Below are 27980 nucleotides of genomic sequence, written 5' to 3' on the forward strand. Positions count from 1 at the left end.
AACTATAATAATTACAAACAGTAAAACAAATAAAAAGTAAACATGTATAAAAGTAAACATGCATTTTTATTATAAAATGATAAAAATATCTAACATCCAATCATAAAAATTTGTTTCACTCAATTTATTTAGCGCCTTATCGCAAAAATATTCTGCACATTTGTTATGTTTGACAAAGAGGTTTGCGCAAATAAGTGCACCATTTTGAATACTTTTTTAACAGGCAAACTTTTTAAACGCCTTACGGCGTTAAAAAAGTTATCATTATTTTGCGCACGCGCAGATTTCACAGTTTGTAAACTTTTTTAACGACTAACTTTTTTAACGCAACACCGTATTCAATTTCACTACGCATTTTAGTCCATTGCTTAATTTTATTGGTTCCAGTATAATTCGAACATTTTGTAGTGTTATAAACTTTACCGAGAATTTATTAGTTAAAAAAATCTTTTTACTTGTTGAAAGGTAATCTTAACGTCGTCATGAAAGTTCTAACAGCACGTCGTTTTTTTTCTCTAAATTATACTTAACCCTTTTTCTCTCCTGGGAAATTTCCCGCTATATTTCCAGAGTCAAAATTCCTGATTCTGACTCAAATACTTTGAGACCTTGTAGTGACTAAAATAATAAACCAATCTCTCTGAAACTTGGCCTCTTTTTTACTAATACATTGATCGAACAAAATAACTAAAAAAAAATTATTTATCACAATTGTTATGACCCGCTGCGCGGGTTACAGGGAGTGAAAGGGTTAAGTGACAATCCTCCTAATCTTCATAGAGCATTTCCTTTTTTTTCTTCCATGCATTGGCCTCCAGAAAAATATATGCTTGAAAGAAATACTTAACCAGTCTTCACAGTAATAAATTCCCTTTAACTTCTTGAGAAAAAGTTGAATAAAAAATAGCGAAAATTGTTAAATTCGTTAAGTTATCATACGTATAACTTATTTACTTTTTGTTAAAACTAAACACAATTCCTTTTTTTTAAATTAAATACAATCCAAATATTTTTCATTTGGCGGCACTATAAAATTAGGGCAACTAATTTATTTATTGTCAAAATCAATCTACAAACCAAAAAGTATCAAAAAAGACATCATGAGGGAGAAGAGTCCCATTGCTTCAGACAGCGCAAAACCAAGGATGGCATAGGAAAAAAGTTGTGGCTTTAACGATGGATTTCTAGCATAACCAATAATCAAGCTACCAAAAACTGTACCAATGCCAGCTCCAGAGCCTAAAAACAGTAGAAGTGGAACGACCTTTCTTCTTAATCCACAATCATTAGCTGCAATATTATATTAACTCACCTGCACATCCCACTGTAGCAGCACCAGCACCAATGAACTTAGCAGCTTGCTCAATATCTCGAGATACAGGCGAAGTGTGAATACTTTGAGATAAAGGAACTAAAGCCTAAAAGTTAAGTATAAGTCTGTAAATATGTCTAACTATAATTCTATAATTAAGCCTATATTCTAACTATAATTCTATAATTAAGCCTATATATTCATTATAAATATAAAGCTATAAATAAATCTATAAATATCAGATGATTAACATTTTATTATTTCACATATTTTATTTTGTATAAAATTATTATTTTTTCAAAATTTACTTTTTTAAAAGAAAAACAAACCTGTGATGATTGTGGTAACCAACCTAAAAAAATCCAAAAAATTTTAATTTCTCCAAAACTTTCGCTATTCTTCACTTATTGGGACTTAGAAATAACTGATTAAAATTTTATCTTGAACAAGAACTAAAAAGTTTTGGAAACTATCCAAAAAAAAAAAAAAAAAGTATGAAATGGAAGGGCACATTTTTAAAAAATAAGAACAAGCACACAAAATGTATTTATTTAAACTCTCCATTAAAACTAACTTCCTTACCTAATGGTTTTGTCACAGCACTTCTTGTCTAAAAAGCAAAAGAAATAAAACATGTTCTACACTGCACAAGAAGGACAATAATTTGCAATATGCAGCATTTTGGTCAATTTATTGCAACATTTTGCAATATTTTATCAATAATTTTTTAGAATAACTAACAAGGATGTACAGACCACAATGATCCAAGTATCATATTAAAAAAGAAAAAAAATTTTGTACACATGCTATCAAATGTGTTAAATTCATACTTAGTTAGGTTGTTCTATTTTTGTTGTGTTAGTTGGGTTGTTTCTATTTTTGTTCTGTTTTGCATTTTGAACCTGAGAACATCTTAGTATTGAATCCACCAGCTTAAAAATGTTGCTGACGGGAATCTTAATTTTGAACATAATTATTTGTTAATTAATCCAAAATGGCATTTCATACTTAGCATGTGGAAGCATTTACTTTTTCAATGATGCCATCGTGCATAACGATAATTAGAACAATACTTTTTCAACTAAAGAGACTCAACTAATATACCTTCTTGACTGTGTTTAAATGTTAGATGATACTTGGAAAAAATCTTTGACTAACAGGTCGTTGAAGGTACTTTATTCTATCAGGTTCAGACAGTGTAACCTTTGACCTTTGAAAGAAAACTGACCCAATCTTTTGATGTCTAGCAGAGGTGGCATTTCGCAAATTGATTCAGGGAAAAATCAGGGAACTGATTTTTATCTCATGGCCTGTTTAGTTGCCACACTGTGAGTGTATGTATGCTTGATTTATACACTCACGATGTGGCCAGAAGTATATACATATGTGTAATATGTATATACATGTGTAAGTATGTACATTCAACCACAAAAGTTAGTATAAAGATTTGATGCTCACTTTACACATTCATCTACTCATACTTTTTGTAGTTACTTTAAATGTCATGCTTAATTTGTTCTTGGTGGTCAGTTGATTATTAATAAAAAAACCAAGCATATAATAAAATGACAGCTTTTTTATGGAAAATGTACTTAAATATACATCACAAGAGTGTATGACTTCTTATAGGGTCATTCCTTAAATGAATTAGCAAAAACTTGATCTAAAAATATCCAAAGGTTTTTGAGATATTGCTACTAGAAGTTTTGCTGATTCAGAACTTTTTTTCAACCTGGAAATGATTCATGCAATCATCTTAAAAGTTCTGCTTTTTAGTTCTTAAACTTGACTGGAACAATATAACATGGTGGTTAGGAAATGTTGTGGGGATGTATGGCAGTTTTGTAAACATTATAGTTATTGATAGTATTATAGACCAAATAAAATATTTGTTATTTCGAGCGTCGATTTGAAGTTGAGTACAAGCATGACCCAAACATGCAGTCAAAACAGTCAAAAACCTCTGATCTACATTACACTTCTCCTTTTCCCTTCCCCCCTCACACACACAACCACCAGATATGAAACCTAGAAAAAATTTTGGGGATTATCAAGATTGTTTAGTAAAGAAATGAGCAAAAAATGAAACACCATTATAGATTCTGTAAACAGTACTTCATACTTAATGCATTTTTATTTTTGTAATGCATTTTTATGATTAATTTTAAATGATTGAAAACATAATCACTAGTTAGTGACTTAATATTAAGCTGACCAAATTTTTTACAATAAAAAGGAAAAATAAATTGAAAAAATATATATCATAAATGATAAAAGCATTTTTTTCATTGCAGCAATAACACACTATTATATAATATATGCATAATAAAAACATTTGTAATATTTTACATTGTAGGGAGGCCAGAACTTTTAAAAGGACTATTCTCCCTAAAGGAGGGTAATGGGTTTCCTTATCAACATACATTATAATTAAAAAAGATCAATAAATTTAAAGATTAAATATTATCTGTTCATTTTAAGTTGCCCTTTTCACTAATGTTAAAATTAAACTCCTAATAAAATACAGTGTATACTAACTTTTGCAACTGGCTATACACAGGAATATGTGTACATATATCTTGCTTTCTTATATATATATATATATATATATATATATATATATATATATATATATATATATATATATATATATATATATATATATATATATATATATATATATATATATATATATATATATATATATATATATATATAATTTAATTAAGAACGAAAACCAAAGATATGCTTGATGCTGATCCTTTTTAAGTATATCTTTAGTTCTTCACCTAACCGCATGATGGTATTATGTTAGCTATTTGAAAAACATGGATGTTAGTTTTTGAAAATAAAAACACTAAAGAGTAATTAGAGCATGAACAAAATTGCATAAATTGAGGTAAAAGTTCTTACACCAATTTTGATCAGAGGTAATGCAAGTCTAAACATTATTTAAAAATGGCTTAGCTTTTAGTCAGAAGTGCGCAGCAAGTTGCTAAATGATGGTTATATAAGCAATGCGATTGCAACCGTGAAATGTGAGTTGACGTTCAATACGCATGCTTATGCAGTTTTTTAACCTGAATGGGAAACTTCGCAAATTGATCAATCTTGGATATTTGGAGGGACAAAATTCTTAGCTAGTTGGCAATGAATACTTCTGTCTTATAGGTTAATGGCCTAATACTTGATATTACAGCTTTTGAAATTCTTGAATAGAACTCGACGCCAATGGTTCCAGTGATAATTTTTTGATCAAGTTGCTAAATAAATAATCATTCTTTATATAAATAGCAGCATAATTATAGATAAGGTAAGTAGCCTCCCTGTTTTTTGTTAAAAGATTTAGGGTAAGGTTGCCAATATTGTACCCCCTAAGACCAAATTTAAAAATGTAGGCAATCTACTGAGTGGAAACATGGATTTTCAATTGTATTTCATAATTTAGGGATTGTTTGTTGTAAAGATGTTAAAAAAACTCAAAATTTAAAAAGCGTTATGTCTCGAAGAATCAAATTAAAAAAATAGCGCTAAGAGTACAATTTAGGAAACTAGATCCTTAATTGTACCGTTGGAATCCGATATTGTACCACTTTCTTGATTTCAAATACTTTACACCTTCGCAAATATTTTATGATTTTAGATTTAAGGGATTAAAAAAAATGATTAAAAGGAATGGTTTTTATAAAATCAGCAATTGGAAAATATTCTGATATAACATCACATAACACCTAATTGCACATAATATAATGAAATGAAGTTTTTTATCTAATAAACTCTATGCAACTTGAATTTTTTTTTCTTCTGGAAAATGTCGAAAACAGGTATCACCACACATGGTACAATTTTTATTTAAATTGTATGTTTACCAATGGGTTAGCTAAGATTAGAATAGAGGAGGAAGATAGGTATTAAAGATAGTTATACTAAATAATGTAAAACAATATATACTATATCTGTGTTAAAAACAACCATACTAATATTAGGCACTTCAGTCACGTGACAAATTCCGTAGACAAAATTTGCGAAGTTTTTTATATATAAAGAAGACTTTTTCAGATTAAATTTAGACCGATTTTTTTAATCTATTATGCCATAGTAAAACGTTTTACGAAAAGTAAAATGATTAATCTTTCATAAAATATCTGCTAGAATTTTCAATATCAGTTTATCTGGCTGTAGGAGCGGTTTCAATTAATTATTTGTAATTATTTTAGCTTAAAGTTATTTTATTTGCGTTCTAGCATCCTTTAAAATAATATATAACTATTTTTCTTTGTTTTTTTTTTTGTTTTTTTTTGGTTTTGTGATGAATAAGTTGGTCTAAAATAACTTTAAAAAAACTAAGTTTTTGCTAATATTCGAGTATTCAGCTTAATTTTTAAGTCTAAGTTAAAACCTGCTAAATCCCGTCCTCTTCTTCCTTTCAGTCCGTCTTAATATTGTTTCAAAAATTATTACGGTAACTAATTTGCAAAAACAATATAACAATTTAATTTAAGCCTTATCATAATGAATAATAAAGAATTATATGATTGGTATCTATGCTTGAGTGATAAATCTTTGAAAATGGTTTGCTCGAATTTCAGAAGCCGATTCTCCAATTTGTTTTCAGTAACCGAAAATAATTTGAGCTTGTACAACAAAATTAAAATTGTTGTAGATAAATTTAAATCGTTAAAAAAAAACAATAAAAGAAGAGATATATATAAGCTGATGCTCTTTAAACCGCCTATTTCGGAAACTAGTTGTGAATTATGCATATCAAGTGAAAAAAATAAAACGAAGGGTAAAAAAAGAAAGTTGAACCAACAAACCTCGAAAAACTGTTTTAAAAAATTGAAACTTGCTTCATCTGGTTGTATAAATAAGTTCAAATCTGCTAATGTTCGTATTAGTAATATGAAAAAAAAATTTACATCTAACGACCCTAGAAGGACATATAAACTATTACATGCAAGTAATAAAGCAAAGATTCATCAATTAAAAAAGAAACAAAATAAGGAAATAAAAGAATTAAAAGATTTTTATAATAAAGTCATTAAAAATCTTAATAAAAGAGTTAAATTTTTGTTAGTTAAGCTTGAAAAAAGTGACAATAAAGTTGCACTCCTTCATGAGAAAAAAAGAATTACATGCAAAAAATTGTATTATGTAAACAAGAAGTTTAGCATGGAAGTAAATAAACATGAAAATTTGTCTTCTAACAGTTTAAATAATCCTGAAAAGGATACAGACTCTCCTGACACTAGAGTATTAAGCAAAGAAAATAAAGATTTTAATTTAAGTTCTCTTCTCCATGATCGCAGAATAATAACATTTCAAAACGGAAGGTATTCTAATGATATAAGAGAAGTTATTATGGAGTTAGTTTCTTTGAATGTCAGCATGAACAAAGTTAATGAAGTCATCACAATTGTTTTAAAAAAACTAGCAAAGATAGATATAGAGAAGCTTCCCTCAATTGGTACAAAATCTCGATTTATGACTGAGGCTTTAGCACTTGCTCAACTTCAAGTTGCAGAAGAAATGATAAACACTGTAGAAATTAATTCGGGCAATTGTCTTCACAGTGACGGTACCACTAAACATCATAGACATTTTCAAAATTTCCAAGTTACTACCACAAATGGAAGTACTTTATCTTTTGGATTATGTGAAATGGCTGGCAGTGATGCAGATTGTACTATTAATGCGTTAACCAAAACATTAGATGATATATGTGACATTTTAGAAAGTAGCAGTAAGGAAAACGATTTTTTAACCTTGTATGTTCTTTTAAAACTACCATGTCTGATCTTGGGCCAGTTAATCCACTGTTTAATTTAAAGCTTAAAGATATGAGGAAAAAGTTACTGCCTAAAGTTATAAAGAACTGGGAAGGTTTAAAAAAAGGCGAGCAAGCAGATTTCATTGAAATGTATAATTTTTTTTGTAAATTGCATTTATTATCTAACTTTGCAACAGAAACTGATAAAACAATTAACTTATTCGAAAAGTTAGTTTTAAGTACTAGTTATGAAAATATTTTTGCATTCAATACTGCTGAATCAGGTGCCACTAGATTAATAAGAACTGCATGTAAAGCTTTTCATGTAAGGGGAAGTGATGAAGCTGGAGTTGCTGGGTATTTTGATGCATTTCTTGCTGGTAAAGGACAAAGTAAGTGTATGCTTGCACCCTTTGTTGGTAACAGATTTAATATATTATATTATAATGCTGCAGCTTTGTATTTTCATTCAAAAGATATTTTAGAGTTTCTTCAAAATTGGCCAAATCAAAATAATCTTTTACTTGCAGTTAAAGAAGATATTAGCAACAAATTATATTTAGCAGAAGTGCGGGCTCTTGGAATAATTGATAAAATAATTACAGGTCCACTTTGGCGGATAATTGAATCACAAAAGAGTATTCTTGATATGAATCCATTTTTGTTAACCCTAAAAATGAAACTTTCAGATTTGTGTAAAAATGCATCATCGATTATGATCTCGAAAACACCTATATTCAGTCCAAGTGATGTTAATATTCATAAAGATATTTTGTATGATAAATTATTTGAAGAGACTAATGACACTGATTTAAATATTTTAACACAGCAGACATTAGAAGTAATTTGTCATTCTTTGTTAGTTGTTCTGGAAAGACAATCTGCTGATCAACTTCCTGGAGGTAAATATTGGCATCCTTCTGATAATATAAGTAAGGCTGCAGAGAATGTTCCAACAACAAACAAAGCATCAGAAAGTGACTTTGCGGTATTGGATCTTTTAATTCGTACAAAGCCAAATGCCAAAATACAAACTATACAAGCTTATACTATGTGGTATAAAAACAAAACACTAGACTGGTTGGATAAAAAGACTTTAGATGAGCGTGACTCATTGCTAAAAAAAGCTTCAACAAACTTTAATAAAATGAAAGATAAATACAAACAACGTCATTTAGAATTAAAGTTTGAAATGAGTGAAAGGTTGTCTGAAAAGCATAAAGCTAAAAAAACAGCTGAAGACAAAGCCTTCTTAAAAAAAGCTAAATCGGTTAATGAGTTGTTAAAACTGAAGACGAAGGTGTGGTTGACCTCAAAAGAAGCAGATGATGAATATGTTTTGTTAGTTGACACATTTAAAAGCAAAAAAATATTGAGAGCACAGTTGGATTTTTATAGGTATGTTATGGAAGTTAAATGTGAACCTAAATATTTTTATAAAACTAAAATGCATGGTAGTAAGCGAAAAGACTTAACAAACTATGAGTTGTTCAGTAATTTACAATCAGTTATTAGAACAAGGACTTTTCCAGAGCCCATTGAGAGAAGAGTTATTCTTATTGAAAGAAAAGAACGAGATATTTTGATTGCAAAAGAGAAAGAAGAGTTAAGTGAAAAATTAAAGAATGCAAGACTGTCTCAATTAGCAAATCAACAAAAAACAAACATCTTGGCTGTCATTCTAAATGATGTTAATTATCTTGTTGGGAAATTTATTCAACATAAAATAATGAAAATCGATGCTAAAAAATACTTTTGGTGTACAGGTGAAGTTCTTTGAGTAAACAAATCAACTCCTAACTTAAAAAAAAACTTTGTTTGATGTGGTCTATGAGACTGAGGAAAATCAAGTATGGGCTTTTCCATTGCTTGTTGACCTTGAAAAAGGAAAGGTTATACTTTTGTAAAAAGCCTATTTTATAATTTATTTGAAATAATTACTAGTTATATATATTATTAGTAATATTTTATTAGAAATGTGTAATGTGTCTATGACTATATTAATGTATATATATTTTTCTGCTATATATATTTTTTCTGTATATATATTTTTTCTAAAGATTAGTTGTGAACTGAAAGTTGTTCTATTTGTATATTGTTTAATGATAACAGATAGATTATTGCCTAAAGTCGTTGCGTAAAATTTTTACGCTAAAAAAAAATGTTAAAAAAAACTAAAATAAAAAAACGCGTTTTTTTGTCTAAAAAAATGTCAAATTAGGTAGTATAAAAATGCAAATTTCTTAACAACCAGAAGTGCTACAAAGTTGGTTAAACCCATTTTAAAACAAGATTAACATTTTGAATGCAATAAAATTAAAATTAACATTTTAGCTTAATTGTATTACGAGATCATAAAATGGACTGAAGTGCCTACTAATATTGTAAAATAAAATACATAAAAACATTATTTTTGGCGAAAGTTTCAGATATATTGCGTCTGTTTTTGATTAACACCTGCACAGTCAACATGACACCAGCCTTGACATATTGTTAAAACTGAACTAGAGAGTGCATCTTTTTAAGGACTGCTTGTCAATACAAGAGTAATACTGAAATTTTTCTTTTTTTGTTTAAGTGGTGAAGTTCGTATTGCAAGTATGGATATTTCTCTAATTGGAATCTCAAGAGAAATTTGTTAAACTTTACACGCGTTTTTTAGCGGTCAGAATGGTTGCGTCGGAACAATTTCGGATATGCTTTGAGGTACAATTTACGCAACTAATCTGACATTAAGTTAATTTAAAAATTTGACAACTAAAAATAATATATTTTAAATTCTAGGTATTTAGTTTGAATTTAGATAAATTAGGCTTTAACATAAATACACTGAACAAATCATATCTTCTGCTTTTTTTAGTGAAATATGCTTAGCCGTAAAAACTTAAAATAAGAAATCTCCAATAACAAACCAACAAGAGCTTACTCTGGCCATATGGCAGTTGGATGACAAAAAAAAAACAGTTGACTACTTAATTTCATTCAGCAAAGATAAAAAATAAATTAAAAAATTTCTTGTGGGTTGTAAAAATAACGAGTTATGTTAAAAGTACAATATAGGCATCGGTACAATATTAGCAACCTTACCCTATGGGTTTTTTTTTTCAAATCATTGTTAAGTGAGCATTTTCTTTTACACCTTCATTGAAGATAAAATAAATTATATTTAAATTAAAAACAAACGAACTATGACTTATTAAAAAGTTTCATTATAATTTTTCTTTTAAGCTTTAAAGAAACCCAGAAGAAATTATAGACTCAAATTTTCAAAGTACTAAGAAATTCTATGATTGCACCACTTGCGATTGAAGCTTCACTTATTACATTATCCAACCATCTCTGCAGCAAGCAAGATATTTGGATTCCACTTGTGCTTATTATGCCAGGAACTTGTTGGCCTAGTCCTATTTGATGCTAGGGCAACATCTGGATACACGAAATTAATGGTTGATGCAATGGAAGAAGCTCCTGCCGAACATTTCTCATAAAGATTAAGCATTCAGTCTGATGCATTTCGATGCAACCTGGGCCAATCCTAAAAACTGAAAATGCGTTATTTACGCAAAAAAACAGATTAGAGTTGACAGAAATTTAATTTGCGTAAGAAAAATCCTTTTTTGCGTAAATTACGCATTTTTCAGCTTTATAGGATTGGCCCCTAGAGCAGTCTTGCATTTACAAATTTAAGAAACTGTTAGAATTGCTACAACTTTCAGAAAGTCTTCTTATTGCTGATTGCTAAATTGGGAAGAAAATAAAGGTCACGCTCGGTAAGTTTTGAGGGCCTGACGAGAAGTCACTCTTCTTAAAGATTTCAAAAAGAAGTTGTTCAAAGATGAAAAGCAAATTCTTTTCTTATTAAAAATTGTCAGTGACCATTGCAAGCAATTATCTTACTATGCAAAAAGCAAACTTGCAGCTAGCATAAGTATTAGCCATTATTAACTATTGTGCGATAATTTTTAACTTTTATAATATAATTTTCTTACAGTTTCTAAAATAATTAGTTTATTGAACTGCAGAAGAATGCTTACTTAAGCGAACTGATTAGGATTCGCTCGTTTAAATTAAAACGTGTTCATGTAACGCATGCAAAAAAAATAGATAAGAGGAGATTCTGTCGTTTAACCCTTTAGCGCCCGTGTAGCAGATCTGCTACATAACTTCAGAAACCTTTTATGGCCATCCTGTCAACACAGTGATCTCAAAAACACCTTTTGTAGCATATTTACAACATATTTTTGTTGATCTGATTTAGCTAGGTTAATATAATTAGATAATCAAGACTTAAAAACACATCAAAATTGTCTTTTTAAAAATCGGATGATTGTTGTCAGACAAGGTATTTTCAAAGAGAGTTTTTTCCTGTTTTTTTACGAATATTAAAGCTTATTTGTTTATTTTATTTTAAATTAATAACACATGTAAGTTTTAGAAGTATTTAAGAGAGTTTCCTCTTTTTGAAACTATCACAAAATGCTATCTGAATTTATATGTATCACATATGCTACAATGACAAAATTGGGTTTGCTAGTGAAATTTTAAAATTTTATTTTTTAATTCATAATCTAGGCCCTAAAACAATTGCTTTTTGAAGTTTTTGGAGTTTTTTGAAAATTTTAAGCCCTGGTGGGCGCTAAAGGGTTAATGTTCAACGATATTTTCTTCTCTACACGAATCATTCGTGCACAGTTTATATCAAAACTTACGCGCACAAGAACCCAGGAAAATATAACTGAAATAATTAAAAAATAAAAAATATTCAAAACTCAATTTCACATGAAAAATAAAAAAATTATCTGAATAAAACTAATTCCGTTAATGACTTTGATGCTGGATTTTCGTAACGAGATTTCTCGTGCCAAGAAATTTATAGTAAAAAGAATATCGGCTCACACCATATCTCGTGCATTTAAAATTTGTATTTAACGGAAGTACCATCGGTGTGAAAAACCGTTAGTCGTAGAAATAATTCTAATTAAAAGAAATTCTGTTTGACAACGAAAACCTTGCCAACAAAAAGTTGCCTAACTATAATATCGAGATAGGTCAAAACTTCGGAAAGCATTTGGCTGGTAAATCAGTAATAAAAAGAAATCCCTTTATTAGTTCTCTCATCGATCGCAAATTTTTTTATGATTACTTGTTGATTTTTAATATTAGTTTTTTCGTATTCGATCACACAAAAAACATTCCAAGTTTTTTGAATTAAAATTCTTTGGTTTGAATATCTTTTTAAGCTTTTAACTAGTAAAAATAACTTACACTTTAAAATTTGAGGGAGTTGTGCGACTGCGTTTCCGCAGTCTCACAAAATTGTCGGGCGAAGCTATTCGCTTTTTCAAAATCCTTAATTCCTGCTTTTCGTTATTTGACGGCAAAAAAAATTTTGCATCTTCTGAAACTTCTTGAAAATCCCGTACAAAAATTACTTTGGCAAAAGATTTGGAAGCTTTAAAATGTTTTTTCGGATGATCATCTTCATCGTGTCGAAACGACTGCTCATATGTTCCTAAACAAACCTCCGGTGGTTTTAAAAGTGCAGCAGCAGCAGTATCCAATCTCGAAGAGAGCGTGACGTGTTTTTCTGTCAAGACTTCGCAATCACTACTTCTAACTGAAGTCTTAGTTAAAGCTGCCGTATTCTCAGAGAGTTCGTCAGAAATACTTAAGAATGTCTCAGGATAGAGTGCTTTTGTATCATTTAGTTTATCGGTGTTTCTTGAAAAAGGTTGCAAATTATCGACTGGTGAAACGAAGGCAGAACATCGTTTAGACGCTTGATTTTGATATAAAACATTTCTATCTAATTCTGTCGATAGGTCTATCGAATAGTTAAAGGAGTCAGTGTAAACGTTTAATAAACGCTTAGAATTGTTTCTATTGTTGTTAGAACGCGGCGACACTAAGCAATCGCTCGGTGGTGTGGACTTTACGGAACTGTCTTTATTTACTAGACTAAACTTGCTTTCCAGCCGGTTAGAGTTGCTGTAAAAATTTCTTTGTATTAAACCGCCGTTGCAATGACTGAAATTTTCTGACAACTCGTCGTTTAATATTTCTAAGAACTCGCTTTCGTCATCAGACTGGTTTTGTGATATGTAAGATGACTGTGTTCGAAAACTTTTTCCTAAACGCCTTCTTAATCTTCTAAAAATTTTAGATTGGTTTATTTCTTCATCAAACTGATAACTTTTCTCTAACGCAGCAGATTTTCCGCAAGGTTCGTTGTTACAAATTTGCAAAACTTTTACATGCGAAGGGTTTTGTAAAATAGTTTTTTTCACGGTTGTTGGAGGGATAGACTGATGAGGGGTCATTAGCAAATCTCCAATGTCGCTTTGATGGACTTCGCTTCCACTGTAAGAACCATTAAAATTTTCTTTTTCATAAATTTCTGATAGTTCTTCTTTTAGCCTAATTGATTTACCTTCTTTTAAACATTCTCCAACATTCAACAGAGAAATATCCGGATCATGAATGCATCTAGAAGTTGTCTCCTCGCATTCTTTTGATTTCGTTTGTAAATTATTAGATTCCCCAATAAGATTGTCAACGAAAGTGCAGATTGTAGAATCACTGTTTAGAGCACGGCACAAGGAGCATTTCTGAACATGGCTCTCTATTTTTTCTCTAATCGGCGACGCGTTCGACTGAAATGTATTTTCGAGAGAAATAGAATGTTCAACGTTAAGGTTGGCTGCAATTTTTTCAAAAACAAGACGTTTTTTCGGATGAGAATTTTCATAAATGTTGTTTATAGTTGACGACGTTTTGTGGAAATTGAAATCAACTTCTTGAACTGAATTTATTTTATCTTTTAGAACCGTTCTACAGAAGAAGAAGAGAAAAACAAACAAACGTTTTGTATTATTTTACTTTAAATGACGGAAAAGAACATTGCTGCTTATTAGATTAACCTGATGATGCTAAAACGCCGCTGGGAATTCGGAGGCGAGTAAACTTTTCTTTTAAACTTTGGCAATAAAACATCTTAAAGAAGAAGAGAGCATTTAAATTTTTTTTTTTAAAATGCTCTCTTCCTTTTTAAGATGTTTTATAATTTTTGTAATTTCTTCTTATATATATTATATATATAAGATATATATATTCTTATATATATATTCTATAATTTTTGTAATTTCTTCTAAGAGCAAATAAAATAACTTATCAATAGTTTATACTTGCCTTGTTTTCCTTTTAGTGAGTGCTAGAAAATCTTTAAACGACGTGCCCCCAGCAATGAGTTTATCGAGAGAACCAAAGTTCATGTTGTTATCCACAAACTTCCTATGAGTCTGGCCTTGTAAATGCTTAAAGATAAAGAAGATACTTTTGTAATTTTTATTTTGCATATTCTTCATTGATATTCTTCCAAAAATCAATTTAAAGAGGTTATTTATAAAACACAAAATTTTTTGGAGCACTACCAGTCGCACTACAGACACACAGATAAAGTTAAGAACAATTTTTTAAAATTTTAGAGATTATGATTGGCTCGAGAAAATAAAGCAAACTGTATTTTGGAACAAAGTACCTTCAGCAAATCAGTGTAACGCAGATTGCAGCAGTCACAATAACCGCACTTTTTCGATCGATACTTCTCAACTTCTTTAGTATTACTATGTTCCTCTCTTCCAACTTTCATATCACTTTTATCAACAACAATAAAATTTCATATTTATTAAATTAAAAAAAAAGATCATTACAAATACAAAAGCTTTCAAAACAAACTTAACAAAGGTGAAAGTTGAAAAGTTGTCAACCAAAATAAAAAAAATTAACTTTTCATGTTTTGATTAAATAAATGTTGTTCGATTACATTTAATAATTTTTAGATAATATCATGCGTTTTGAAAGATATTTTTGCAGAAATTTTGTTTATTAAAAAAAAATTTGTTGTATTAAAAAAAACTCTTTGATAAGTACCTTTCAAGTTCCTCTGTTAATGTTTCTTTTTCTAGCTTCTCCAACACATCCAGTTTGTTTGGTTTAGGTAATTCAAATGGACATTGAAAAAGACAAGTGTTGTAGTATATTTTTGGCCATTGCTTCATTTGATAAATGAGAGGTCGAAAACATCTGTGAGAGGTAAGACACATTTTACACAAATTAAATTTGTTACCAAAAACAACAACCTAAAATTCAGATAACATTTGGTGATTGTAAATAGAAGTATTGTAAAAGAGAGAAAAAAATTACCTTGATTTATCCTCAAACTTAAAAAAAACTTCCTTTAATCTAATCACTAAAGAAATTTTAAAATTTTTAGAAAATATTGAAACATGTTTACAAAAGGAACAACAAAAAAGTAAAAGACTAAAAGTAGGTAAAGCACAGATAATAAAATAACATTCTTGTAAAATGAGGATTTAAAAAAATCAAAGATTAAAAATTAATTAATTATAAACAAAAACCTTGCGTGTCTGTTGTTCCTTTTTTTAATCGGCTTGAACAGAGCTATAAAAAAACAAATTCATAACAGGTAAAAAAAAAAAATAAAGTTAAAGATCATTCACTCTTTAAAAGCCATCCTCATAAGGAATCTTAAAGGATTAAAACTTTTATGTATGTATTATAATTCTTCTAAATTTAATTTTATAATTCCCTATAGATTTCAGTGGAGTACACAACTCTAAAACTCCATAACTTTTAACAATAAGGATCTTTAAAGTTTCTCATTCATCTTTAAAAAGTTAAAAACATTCATCTAAAAATATCTTTAACAAGTTAAAAATATGTATTTTCTAAGATAAGGATTTAGAATCCCAGAATTCTGCGGTTTTTTAAAATCCAAAATCCCTGGATTACACTTTTTAAGGTAACAAGTTTTTCAAGGTTTACAAGTAAAAATAGCTAACAGTTCCCTTGATTTCTCTCTTATAAACTTATTTGGTTGAACATTTTTAAACTTAAATTTCTTCAATTAAGGTTTGAGTATTCGGAATAAAAAGGGGCAATTATTACTCAAAATAATAATAATAATAATAATAATAATAATAATAATAATAATAATAACAATAACAATAATAATAACAACAACAATAATAATAATAGTAATAATAATAATAATAATAATAATAATAATAATAATAATAATAATAATAATAATAATAATAATAATAATAATAATAATAATAATAATAATAATAATAACAACAATAATAATAATAATAATAACAAAAATAATAATAATAATAATAATAATGATAATAATGATAATAATAATAATAATAATAATAATAATAATAATAATAATAATAATAATAATAATAATAATGATAATGATAATGATAATGATAATAATAATAATAATAATAATAATAATAATAATAATAATAATAATAATAATAATAATAATAATAATAACAACAATAATAATAATAATAATAATAATAATAATAATAATAATAATAATAATAATAATAATAATAATAATAATAATAATAATAATAAATAATAATAATAATAACAATAAGTAACAATAATAATAAATAACAATAATAATAAACATGAAAATAATAATAAACATTAAAATAATAATAAGCATTAAAATAATTAAAAAAATTAAAATAGTAATAAACATTAAAATAATAATAATAGAAATTAAAATAATGTAAAATAAATGAAGACCACACTGGAAAAACGATCAAGCTACATTTTTATTGTTTTGAGTAAATTTGATTTTTAAACTTCAAAACACCATCACACCATAGCTCACTTATTTGCTAAGCTAAATATCTGTGTAATTTGATCGGTTTTCTAGTTATATAGTCAATTATTATATAGTTAAACTGCAGCCGAATATAACAGGGGCAAAAACCCAAAAAAAGCAAAAATGTAGCTTGATCGTTTTTCCAGTGTGGTCTTCAAATATTAAATTATAACAAAAGACACCAAAAGTAATAAATTTTAAAATGATCGGAAAAATTTAAGCTGGAATTATAAGCAACTGCACATTATAATTTAACTAGTCATAAAATTTTTTCAACTTGAAAAATCTTGGAATTATTTTACTTAATAATAATAATAAACATTAAAATATTAATAAACATTAAAATAATAATAAACATTAAAGTAATAATAAACATTAAAATATTTTATGTAAACATGCTTAGTGTTTTAACAAATTTGGTGAGACACTTCTCAAAATTGTTTCTGATTTTCATGAGTCCACCTGAATCTATATTTTCTCCTCTTAAAGAACATCTAAGGCTATAAAAAAAGCAAACTTGAGGAGAATGTTAATTCCATGTAAAACACTGTTGGCAAAAATTCCAAAAGAAATGCAGTTGCTTGAAAATGGAAATATGAATTAGCTTTTTGTAAAGACTGTAAGATTTTTTAATGACTGTTAAACCTACCAGTGTAGAGTCTGAATGCACTTATTCTGCAACCAGACTTTTTGCAACTGAAACAAGAAGTCATTATGGAGATGAAACTTTGGATGCACTCAATTTCTTTAAAACTTATTTTAAAAAACAATAAACAATAATTAAGTTTTTATATTAATCTGTAAAAACAATCAAGTCTATAATATTTAACAAATAGTTTTGACTTTTTTCAACTAATTTGATTTTCTTGAAATTTTACTTAGTTAATTTGTTTATTTCTTTCAAGAGCTTGTAATTATAAATTCTGGGAACCTGGGTAAATGTAATGCCAAAATCCTGGTATTGATAATATAAAATGGGATGACAATCCCTAACTAAGGTGTATGCGAAAATATTTATCATACCAACATACATTCTTTATTAATATAATTAAATAAATCAAAATTGAATCTTATAAATAAGTCAATATTTGCTTTGTCAAACTTCACCTAACATTTTTTTAAAAAAAAGCTAAAAGATTGTTACCAGATGTTTTCATGATAACTCCTTTTTAATCAACATTTTTGTATACTCTTAAAAGATAAACAGTTTAATAGAAAGATTAAAATAAGATTAGAAATCAGTTCAAGTTACCATTTTGAGTGGTTTTTTACTCTCTTTTTCCTTATTTGATTTTCTCATGTAGTATCGTGTAAAGTCTAAAAATATAGAAAAACGACTTTAAAAAGTTAATGATAAGGTCAAGGTAAAACAAAAATTGTTGCAACTTCGATTAATATTGAAATATTAATATTTAAAAATATTGTAGAAATTACTTCAATAGAAATACCTTCAATAGAAATTACTTGTGCTCCAAGCTGAAGTGCTTTTCCAATGATATCATTTGTTCCACAACTGTGTTTCTACAATTAAAACAATCAGTGCACAGCTGTAAACTTATTCAAAATGATTTTATGAGCTTTTTTTCTGTGAATGATGATAATAAGTGCAGATACTAATTCTAAAATTATTACTTTCTATTATTTGATTAATTGGATATGTCACAAAGTACTCACTCTAAGCTAACTCATAATTAAGTTTAAGATACTACCAAATGAAAAAACTTACAAACATCATAAACAGTTTTTTAAATTGCAATGAGTTCTGACAAATGACCATAAACAACAAAAAAATTCAAAATATCTTACTGTTGGTAATACTTTGTTTAGGGCCATCTTGCCTCGTGTAATAGTAGTCTATGAAATAAATTATTATTAAATAATTTTGTTTTTCTAAACTAAAACTAATTCACTCTAAATAGTCAAAACGGATTATACAAACATAGCAGGTGTCTAAATAGAGAAAAAAGGAATGCAAAGAAATTCCGTATTCAAACTTTTTTTTTGCAATTTTTCTAAAAGATTTGATAGCAAAATAAATACTAGTTTATTTCACAATTATATAAACATTTTTATAAATAGTTTATATACACTTATTATATACACTTATTATATACACTTATTATATACACTTATTATATACACTTATTATAAACACTTATGATATACACTTATTATATACACTTATTAAGTATTTTTTCTATTAATATAAACAAATGTTTTTAAAATACAAAAGAACAATTATTATAAAAAAATCCTTTTTTTTTAAATTTTTTGCAATAAACTTTGTTTTATGTATAATTTTTTATAAATATGATTTTTATTTAAAAACTTCACTACGTTTTTCCTTCACTTTAAGATAAACCTGAGAGAGAACTGTCAGGAATTTATAATAACGAGCATTTCACTCTCCCACTGAACCACTTATGTAACAATATATCGATTGGGCTCAACACTTTTTAGTCGGATATAATTAGCAATAACTCGAGAATTACTTAACGAATTCCAATTTTTTTTTATAATGACGTTCTTTACACATATTTTTAATTGTATTGGTGTTTTACTACACATTTTTATACACATTTTTTTTATTCTAAAAATTTTGCAACTTTTGTACAACTTTTTTTTAAAAAAAAATTGGGTTTTTCATAAAATATCTGTATAAACTCCCAAGAAGACATAGTTTAGATCAAGTTTAACACATTCCATTTGATAGAAACTTTGTATAATGAATTGTGAAGAATGTGAGTTACCTAAAGGACTATCATGGAAGGAAATATATTAAATATATTAATTATGTCTGTATAAATTATGTCTATTATAAATTATTATAAATTATGTCTGTAAAAAAAAAATACTCTGCAACAAAAACCGAAAAAAAATAAATAAATAAAGATAAATATTTACTATGCTAATTATAGAAAAAAATTAAAAACTTACATTAGTATTCTTCATTTTCATGGCATCAATGCTAAAATATTTTTAAATAAAAAAAATTATAAAAATGATTTCAGTTTTAGTCAATATTTTATGATAATAACTGAAAAACTTGATTAACAATTAAAGCAACTTCAAACAGCTAAAAAAAGCAATAAATGGTAATAAACCTAAGTTGAGGAGAATGAGAACTAAATGGTGATGCTATTTGCAAGAATGCTCGTTTACTTGAAAAGCTAAAACAATAGATATAAGTTTAATAAAAATAGAAACAAGCAAGTTTACTTAAAAGAGAAAAAATAAATATTAATTTATTAACTATAACTATTAGTTTAGGACGTCAATAATTTACTTCCTAACAAACACATATATGCAAAAAACACATATATTAAAAATAATTTATATATATATGTTAGAAGTAATACATATATGCAAGAAATAACGCATATATCCATTAAATAAAAAACTTTGTCAAGTAACCTCTTTGAAAAAGTATTTTGATATTTTTTTCAAGAAACTTGCTATAAATAGCGCAAATAAAAATTCTAAAAATCAATGTAATATTTATAATGTAATATTTTTATTAAACTTCACTCACAATGAGAAGCAGAAACATTTTTTATATTGCAAGAAGATTAATAAAGTAATTTACTGATTTTTACTAATTTTTTATACTAGTTATAATAATTAATAGTAGTTACAATAAACATACTTTTCATTTGATTTTTGTTAGTTCATAAAATATTTCAAGCTAAAATGAAATAAGTATAAAACAGATGAACTTGTAAGATAAATAGCAGCCACCCATCTATTTTCAAAGGCAAGTTTAAAAGAACTATGTACCCAGGTTTGTGACCAATAATTGGAATACACAGCAATTTTATTACTTAAAGCACTGCAGCTCCTCTGTGACACAACTGGCTAAATCCCACAATTCACTTACACTTGTATTGGACTGGGCCCATTAGATATTGGACTGTTTCCTACTAACTTCTTGCTATCCACCTTATCTGTTATTTGATTGGTTATAACAACTTTTATATCTTTACTTAGAAACTCTTCAACTTCCTATAAAAAAAAGAAAAAGAATTTTTATGAAACATTTTATTAACTTTTTAACTTTTTTATTAATGCAAGCAACAACAATTTTTATAAAGCTACAATAATATTCATGTAAGCAAGAGCAAACTTTATATCATTACTAAGCATCTAAAAAAAAAAAGTAGTAATCTTTCATTAGAGTTAAACACAACAATTTAATGGTAAGCTCACTAATAAAAAAATTAACTTTATTAAATTTCATGTAGTGCTTAAGCTTCAATATCCATTGATTAAAAAAGAAATCATTTTTAATTTTATCAAACTCACTAAACATTTTATACAAAACAAAAACCCAAATATGTAATAAAATACTTACTCCACCGAGGCTTAAAATTTGATTTCGAATTTCTGTAGATTTTGATTCGGTATGAACATCCAAAAAAAACTTGTAGCCAGAAAACAGCTTCCTAACTTTTTCCTCCTTCACAGCATGTTGCGTATTTTCGTGATATTCTAATTAAATATATTTTAGCCAAGATATTAAAATTATCAACTGCTAAGAAAAAAACAAATATTAGTTTATCTTGCTGAAAAATATTTATGCCACCATCTGAAGTTAGTTTTAATGAGTGTCATCCTGGAATATGTTCTTAAACCATAAAAATATTAATAGGTAAAAAATAACTCGCGAGCCAAGAACCAAGAGGCTGTACATCCAGTTTTGACTTTTTTTTCTGTTTATTACTAAAAAATGTTCTATGATGAAATCTATGTTTTAAGTGATTCTAGTCACAAAAATCATAAAACTTAGGGTCATATTAAAAGAACCAGAAGGCCATATGTCCAAAAAAGAGATGACTGTTATTATCAACTAAGTGTATGTCCTTTGACCAATCAGATTAGCCAAGACTTTATTTACGCTGTTAAACAACCACTAAAACTCTATTTGTTATCAATAAAATGGTGTACTATGAAATTACTGATGAAGTCTCTCAAAGGTACGAATTTAAATATAAAGTTCTCTAAATTATAAAATCACCAATTGTTTAGACTAGTCAATGCTTACTATATAGATCTATAAATTTAATATATTATAACTGTTAATATTGGTATTATTATTGTATATATAATATTTATTAATTTAGAAACTTAAAGGAACAAGATTACATTCAATTACAACATAATCTTCAATTCAACAACTCTGAATCTATGATTGTTATTCAATCACAACATGTTGATAAAAATGATGATTTCCTTAATCAAACTGATTCGAACAGAGATGCCAGGGAAAGTAGCAGAAAACACAGGAGAACTAGAAAAAATCTTAGACGCAAACAAAAAAGAGACCCTATCTCCTGGAAAAAAGAAATAAGAAAAAAACTTAGACAAAGTGGTCAGCAATACATAGCCTCAAATGGCAAAATACAACGGGTGAAATTTATAAAAGACTGTAAGAGAGACCACACTCAATATTGTTTTAAATGTAAATTAAAAATAAGCATTGCTGATCAAGAAACTTTGCACAAACAACACTGGATTTTAAATGATCAAGAAAAACATCTTTTTTACTTTTTTACAAACTACAAATGTAAAGAACAAAAAAGGGGTCTCGTTTTGCTGAAAATTCAGAATTAAAAAAACATAGTTATTCATATTATTTTATTGTTTCTGATGAACTTATACATGTTTGCAAAGAATTTACTCTAGATATTGATGAAAAAAGAATTAGAAATTACCATTATCAAAAAACAAAACAACAGGAACACCTCAACAGTATAAAAGAGGTAAAGTACCTAGTCGAACTGTCCCAAATTACATTAAAGATTCTGTACGTAAACATATTCAAAGCATTCCCAGAATTGACAGTCACTTTAGTCGCAAAAGTACAAACAAAGAGTACATTCAAGAAAATCTGAATATGACCATCTTGTATGAGAAATATTGTGAAAAATGTGTTTCTGACAATGTTATTCCTGCAAAAAAAAAAGTATGTATAGATCAATATTTAACACAGAGTTTAACATTAAAGTTCATAGACTAAAAAAAGATAGATGTGACAAATGTGAAAGTATGAAAATAAATCCTTCACCAAACTCATATGAAAAAATAGATTATGAAATTCACATAAAAAACAAAGCTGAAACTAATGAAGAACGTAATCATGATAGGCTTGATAAAAGCAAGTGTATTATTTGCTTTGATATGGAAAATGTTTTCAGCCTACCAACAGCAAACATTTCCAACTTTTTTTACAAACGAAAGTTGACTGTTTTTCATTTGACTGCACAATGCTCAATATCAAAAAAAAATTATAGTGCAGTCTGGTCAGAACTTATAAGTGGTCGAACAGAAAATGATATATCTGGTGCTCTTCTTGTTATACTCGATCAAATAGTTGCAGATGAATCTCAGAATTCTATAATACATACCTCAAAAGAATCCAATCAAGTTGATTCAAATTAAAGAAGAGATGATGGACTTTCAAAGGGTTGCTAAGAGTTATTCATTGCGTAAAAATGTTCCATATGCTAAAGTAACGATACTTAAATACTCAGCTGATAAGCCATGGAGTGTTGAATACAAAACTGAGTTTAGTTCTGAATGGAAGTTGGAAAATATTTTCAACTATAACACTAGAAACCAAAATTCAAATAATAAAAAAGTGGCAAACCATATAAAGTTTATGCAACTAAAGGTGCTTAAAAAAAAAAAAGAAATCTCAATAGAAAAAGTAAAAGATCTAAAATCAATGTTAAAGTTCATGCCACTTCAAGAAAAGAATATATGTCATCGGTCTTACAAACATTCACCTAGTGTTTAATGTTAACTATTACCAATTTTTGTTTGCAGCAATTTTCAGCTCTATTGACACTCTAGTCCTGCATCAATTTTTTTTTTAACTCTTTTTATGAACTTTTGATCAAATAAAAAAAACTATTTTATAAATTTTAATTTGCAGACTGTTGTATTTCATTTTCAAGTAAAACAGAATGTTTGGATTTATATTTACTATTGCAACCAGCTTAAAAATTACAACCAACATAATTAAGTATATATGTTTTTTTAATTCTGAAACCCTGAAATTAGTTTTGTATTATTTATTATTTGTATTGTGTTTGCATCAACATAACTGACCCTCGCCTTTAAGCACCTCTTTGGTGCTTAAAACACTGGATGGGACGTTTGTTAGAGAAATATATATCAGTCCTGACAAGAATAAAAACTTTAAGTGTAACCTCCTTTATTAATCACTCAAGAGTAACCATATAAACCCCTTTCTGAAAAACGCTGTTTATTAAAGTTTAAAGAAATGCAAACCAGCAGGCTGCATGTCCACAACTAGGTTCAGTTTGCAGCGTTATTAGATTAAAACCACCCTTTCAAACAAATTTTTATTACTAAAAAAACAAATTTTTATTAATAAAAATAAGACTTAATTTACTATTAGATTTGAAAATATAAATACTTTACAAAATGATCAACTACCACTATTTGTGCCCTAAAATTTGAAAATCGAATTACTCTGAAAAAAACAAAAAGTGGAGAAACGGCCTCTTGGTTCTTGGCTGACGAACTGTTATTTAGGGGAGTGCTTCCAAAGTATTTTTGGGAAACACTGCCTTAAATAAGAATCATTTATTTTGCCTCATCTTTTTAAAGTTTTTATGCCCTCTATGTAGTATATGTAACTTTAAATGAGAAAACTTAAATAACAGCTTTTTTTTTTTTAACATTGAAAAAATTCAAACCAATTTATAAAATTAGACAAAAGCTGCCATAAGGTTTGAAGTAAGTGCTGCATTTGATGAACTGAAAGTTGTGGCGTGGATAGCAAAAAGAATAAGTGTAGGTTGGTAAAGTTATCCTTTTGAAGATTATGAAGTTATGGTGTAGATGACAAAAAGGTAGATTGGTAAAGTCTTTTGAAGATCCTGTCATTGTTGTTTCAATCAAAGAACAAGATCATCTTACTTAAGTTGGGAAAAAATCATAAAAAGAAGAATAAACTTTTTAGGCTATCAGCTGCATCAGGCTGAGCTATCACTGCAACATATCATATTATAAATAAATAGAAAAGCAAATGATTCTAAATATTACAAGGGTGCTATTGGAAAAACTAGAACTGAAAAAACTAGAACTTCCTGATGTGATTTGAACTCAAATTAAACTAAAACTGTAAAAGTATTGTTTTTAGACTAAAATGAACAAACTTGAAATAGATTTTCTAAAGCTTTAAAAATCCTTTTTAAGGTTGTGTCTTATTGCAAATTACTTTATCATACTTACCACATGCTTAGAATTTAACTCAAGATATAAATTAAAGAAGAAAAAAAAGATATATGGTGTTAAAGTTTAGATACAAGCTAGCCTTTTAAATGAATAATGGTAAAAAACAAATAAATAAAAAAAAGAGTATGTTTTTTAAAAAACATGAAAATTATTTTTTATAGAGGAGCATCATTATGTATTGTAATTTTGTTTTTACCATTGCTTTTAAGATTATCAGTTTTAGCTGGTTTCCTACAAATACTTTATAAATAAAAATTAATTTTAAAATAAAAAACTACTTTTTCTAGGACTTCTTCTCAACTTTTCACTTCTTCCAACTTTAAATCCAATAGAAGGAATCTCTAGTCTTTTTGAGATTAAATTGCGCATTTTTCTTTCAAAAAAGTTGCATTCAATATTAACTTTTTGGTATGTTCATTTTGACGTAAACTAAAGTGAATGTAAATAAATTTTTTGAACAATAATAATAGTTTCAATTATGCACAGTTTAAATATACACACTATTTATCATATCTATACTTATTATATTGCACCCATACTTCAACATATATAATTCTCTATGTATATATATATATATATATATATATATATATATATATATATATATATATATATATATATATATATATATATATATATATATATATATATATATATATATATGGATCCAATTCATGCAACATAAAAACAAGTATAGATATATATATAAATTTTATAATATATATATATATATATATATATATATATATATATATATATATATATATATATATATAATATATATATATATATATATATATATATATATATATATACTTGAAAAAAGGGAGGGGAGAAACTGCAGTAGCGCCTGATATATATATATATATATATATATATATATATATATATATATATATATATATATATATATATATATATATATATATATATATATATATATATATATATATCTATATTTATATATATATACACACATGTAATTTACATATATTAATGGCGTGTACACCTTTAAAAAAAATTTTTTTTTTTTTAAAAGATTAAGTTTACGAAAAAAAATTTCTTTTATTGAATAGGTAAGAATAATCCATTATACTGTGAGCTTTAAGATATTCTACAAGTAATAATCATAATTTCTTTGCATTATTGTATCCTCAAACTTGTCAGCGCCGAAATAAATACATTTTCAAAGCATTTTTTAATACCAGTCACGTGATTTTTATTGTTGGATCATCTTTTGTTAAACACCCGTAAGAAAAGACAAAAGATGCACTGATGAGAAAAAACAAAATTTAAGAAATAATTCTAAATTCTAAACCATTGGCCTAATTTGAAAAATCCTAAAACTCTTTGTGAGTTTTTCAACAAAGGAAAAAATAAAGAATAAGTAATAAAGAAAATTTTAATGTTCACCTTAACTCAGCATTTTGAGAAAATACAATATATATATAATACAGTTTTTTTGCGTGTCTCATAAATTTTATCAAACAAACCACAATAATGATTGGTTTCATTTTGAATAAATTTCATTCATTCCATCTTTTTCATCTGGAATTTCTGGAGCCTTGAGCAATACAATTTCTTTAGACAATCTTCCTTTGTGTGAAAGTCGTTTTTTTTCAACAGCTGAACTGTTTTGAATAAATGGATTACTGAAATCCAAGAGTCAACAAAAGCGATCATTCATTCCACCTCCCCATGAGGTTCATCTGTTGTGATGGAGTCTGAATTTTTTCAAATTTTTATTGTTACGTTCGGCAGGCTTATCATTAGTAAATCCTATAGGCACAATACAATATTCCAGGATGTCTTTTCTGAAATATTGTAATATGCCAATCAGGCTTGGACTGGGCCGCCGGGATACCGGGAGATTCCCGGTGGGCCGGTTGGCATAAAAAATTATATTATATTTTTAGTTAGGCTACATTTTATTTTCCAAATAAAATATAAATTAAAATTTAACTAAAAATATAATAACTTTTTTTCTGGCCTCTAATTACATCTAATTAAAGGCCATTTGCCGGCTAATTATATAAATTTTGGCGGCCATCTTGAGCTGATCGAAAGTAGTATTATATTAATAGTGAGTTTAGCATGCGCGCTTTATCTTTAGGCGGTGTTAGTACAAGCGTTAGCAAGTGTGCTTCCACTGCAAGTTTAAAAAAAGTTAGGCACGTAAAAACTTCAGCAAGTGCGTTTTAAGTCATTAATTATTCATAACTTATTTTTAAGTTAAAACCATTTCCAAAAAATATATGTGCTATAAACAATTAAAACAAACTAACAAGAAAATTTGCATAAAAAAAAATGAAAAAGAAAATAAGAAAGAAAAAGTAAAGTCATCTACAGCTTTAGTTTCTTTTGAATTTACGGTTTCAAACCAAATTTATTTGTCTAATAGTTATACAAATGGTTAGTATTCGAAATTCGAATACTAAACATTTGTATATATTCGTTTGTACATACTCTACCCCATAGAAAATGAATAAACGAAAAGGAGGTGCTGAGAAAGAAAGAATAAGAAAGAAAGCACGTTTAGAGAACGATGGCCAGAAATGTAAAAAGTTAACGAACATGTTTGCAACATCTTTTAGTACTAACTCAATAGTTAATATCAATATGGCTGATGTAGCAACAACAGAAATAATAACTGATCTCCATTCAATTTGCAATCCCGCTAATGCGGTATTATTATCACCTAATGAGGCAGATGCACATGGTTCTAAATTTCAAACGGCAGATAGTTTTGAAGACAATGCAACCTCTTATCCTAACTCTGACACTCAATATAAATTGAACAGTAATCAATGCGAGCCAAGTGAAGAAACTCAAAACAATTATTATTATTTTCCGAAACCACAAGCAGACATTTTGAAATCATTTTTTAAATTTCATCCGAAGCAAAACAATTTTGATCT

The 27980-nt window shown here is 27.4% G+C and overlaps 2 protein-coding genes and 2 pseudogenes across 2 annotated transcripts; 2 read left to right on the plus strand and 2 right to left on the minus strand.

Moving 5' to 3' along the window:
* Nucleotides 1-1007: 1007 nt before the first annotated feature.
* LOC145190017 (uncharacterized) lies at nucleotides 1008-4367 on the minus strand. The gene is made up of 5 exons (XM_090089970.1): nucleotides 4226-4367; nucleotides 1895-1922; nucleotides 1642-1664; nucleotides 1313-1418; nucleotides 1008-1239 (listed from the first exon to the last, which is right to left on the minus strand). The coding sequence occupies exons 1-5, from the start codon at nucleotides 4259-4261 to the stop codon at nucleotides 1070-1072; spliced, it is 363 nt and encodes a 120-aa protein (XP_089946096.1). The 5' UTR covers nucleotides 4262-4367; the 3' UTR covers nucleotides 1008-1069.
* A 938-nt stretch (nucleotides 4368-5305) lies between these two features.
* Nucleotides 5306-9207, plus strand: LOC149886519 (uncharacterized; annotated as a pseudogene).
* Nucleotides 9208-11823: 2616 nt separating this feature from the next.
* On the minus strand, nucleotides 11824-26896 carry LOC145189832 (uncharacterized). Its single transcript, XM_090089971.1, has 15 exons — nucleotides 26476-26896; nucleotides 25341-25491; nucleotides 21149-21285; nucleotides 20675-20799; nucleotides 19902-19967; nucleotides 19735-19765; nucleotides 18604-18651; nucleotides 18246-18318; nucleotides 18050-18114; nucleotides 15500-15542; nucleotides 15285-15330; nucleotides 15012-15164; nucleotides 14620-14734; nucleotides 14271-14395; nucleotides 11824-13913 (listed from the first exon to the last, which is right to left on the minus strand). Exons 2-15 carry the CDS (start codon nucleotides 25429-25431, stop codon nucleotides 12344-12346), a joined length of 2688 nt encoding a protein of 895 aa, XP_089946097.1. The 5' UTR covers nucleotides 25432-25491; nucleotides 26476-26896; the 3' UTR covers nucleotides 11824-12343.
* LOC149886520 (uncharacterized) lies at nucleotides 21733-23235 on the plus strand (annotated as a pseudogene).
* Nucleotides 26897-27980: the final 1084 nt, after the last annotated feature.

The sequence above is a fragment of the Hydra viridissima genome, unplaced genomic scaffold (assembly GCF_058129835.1).
Source record: "Hydra viridissima isolate aposymbiotic clone 2 unplaced genomic scaffold, HvirCarnegie_v1 scaffold_6, whole genome shotgun sequence".
Classification (NCBI taxonomy): domain Eukaryota; kingdom Metazoa; phylum Cnidaria; class Hydrozoa; order Anthoathecata; family Hydridae; genus Hydra; species Hydra viridissima.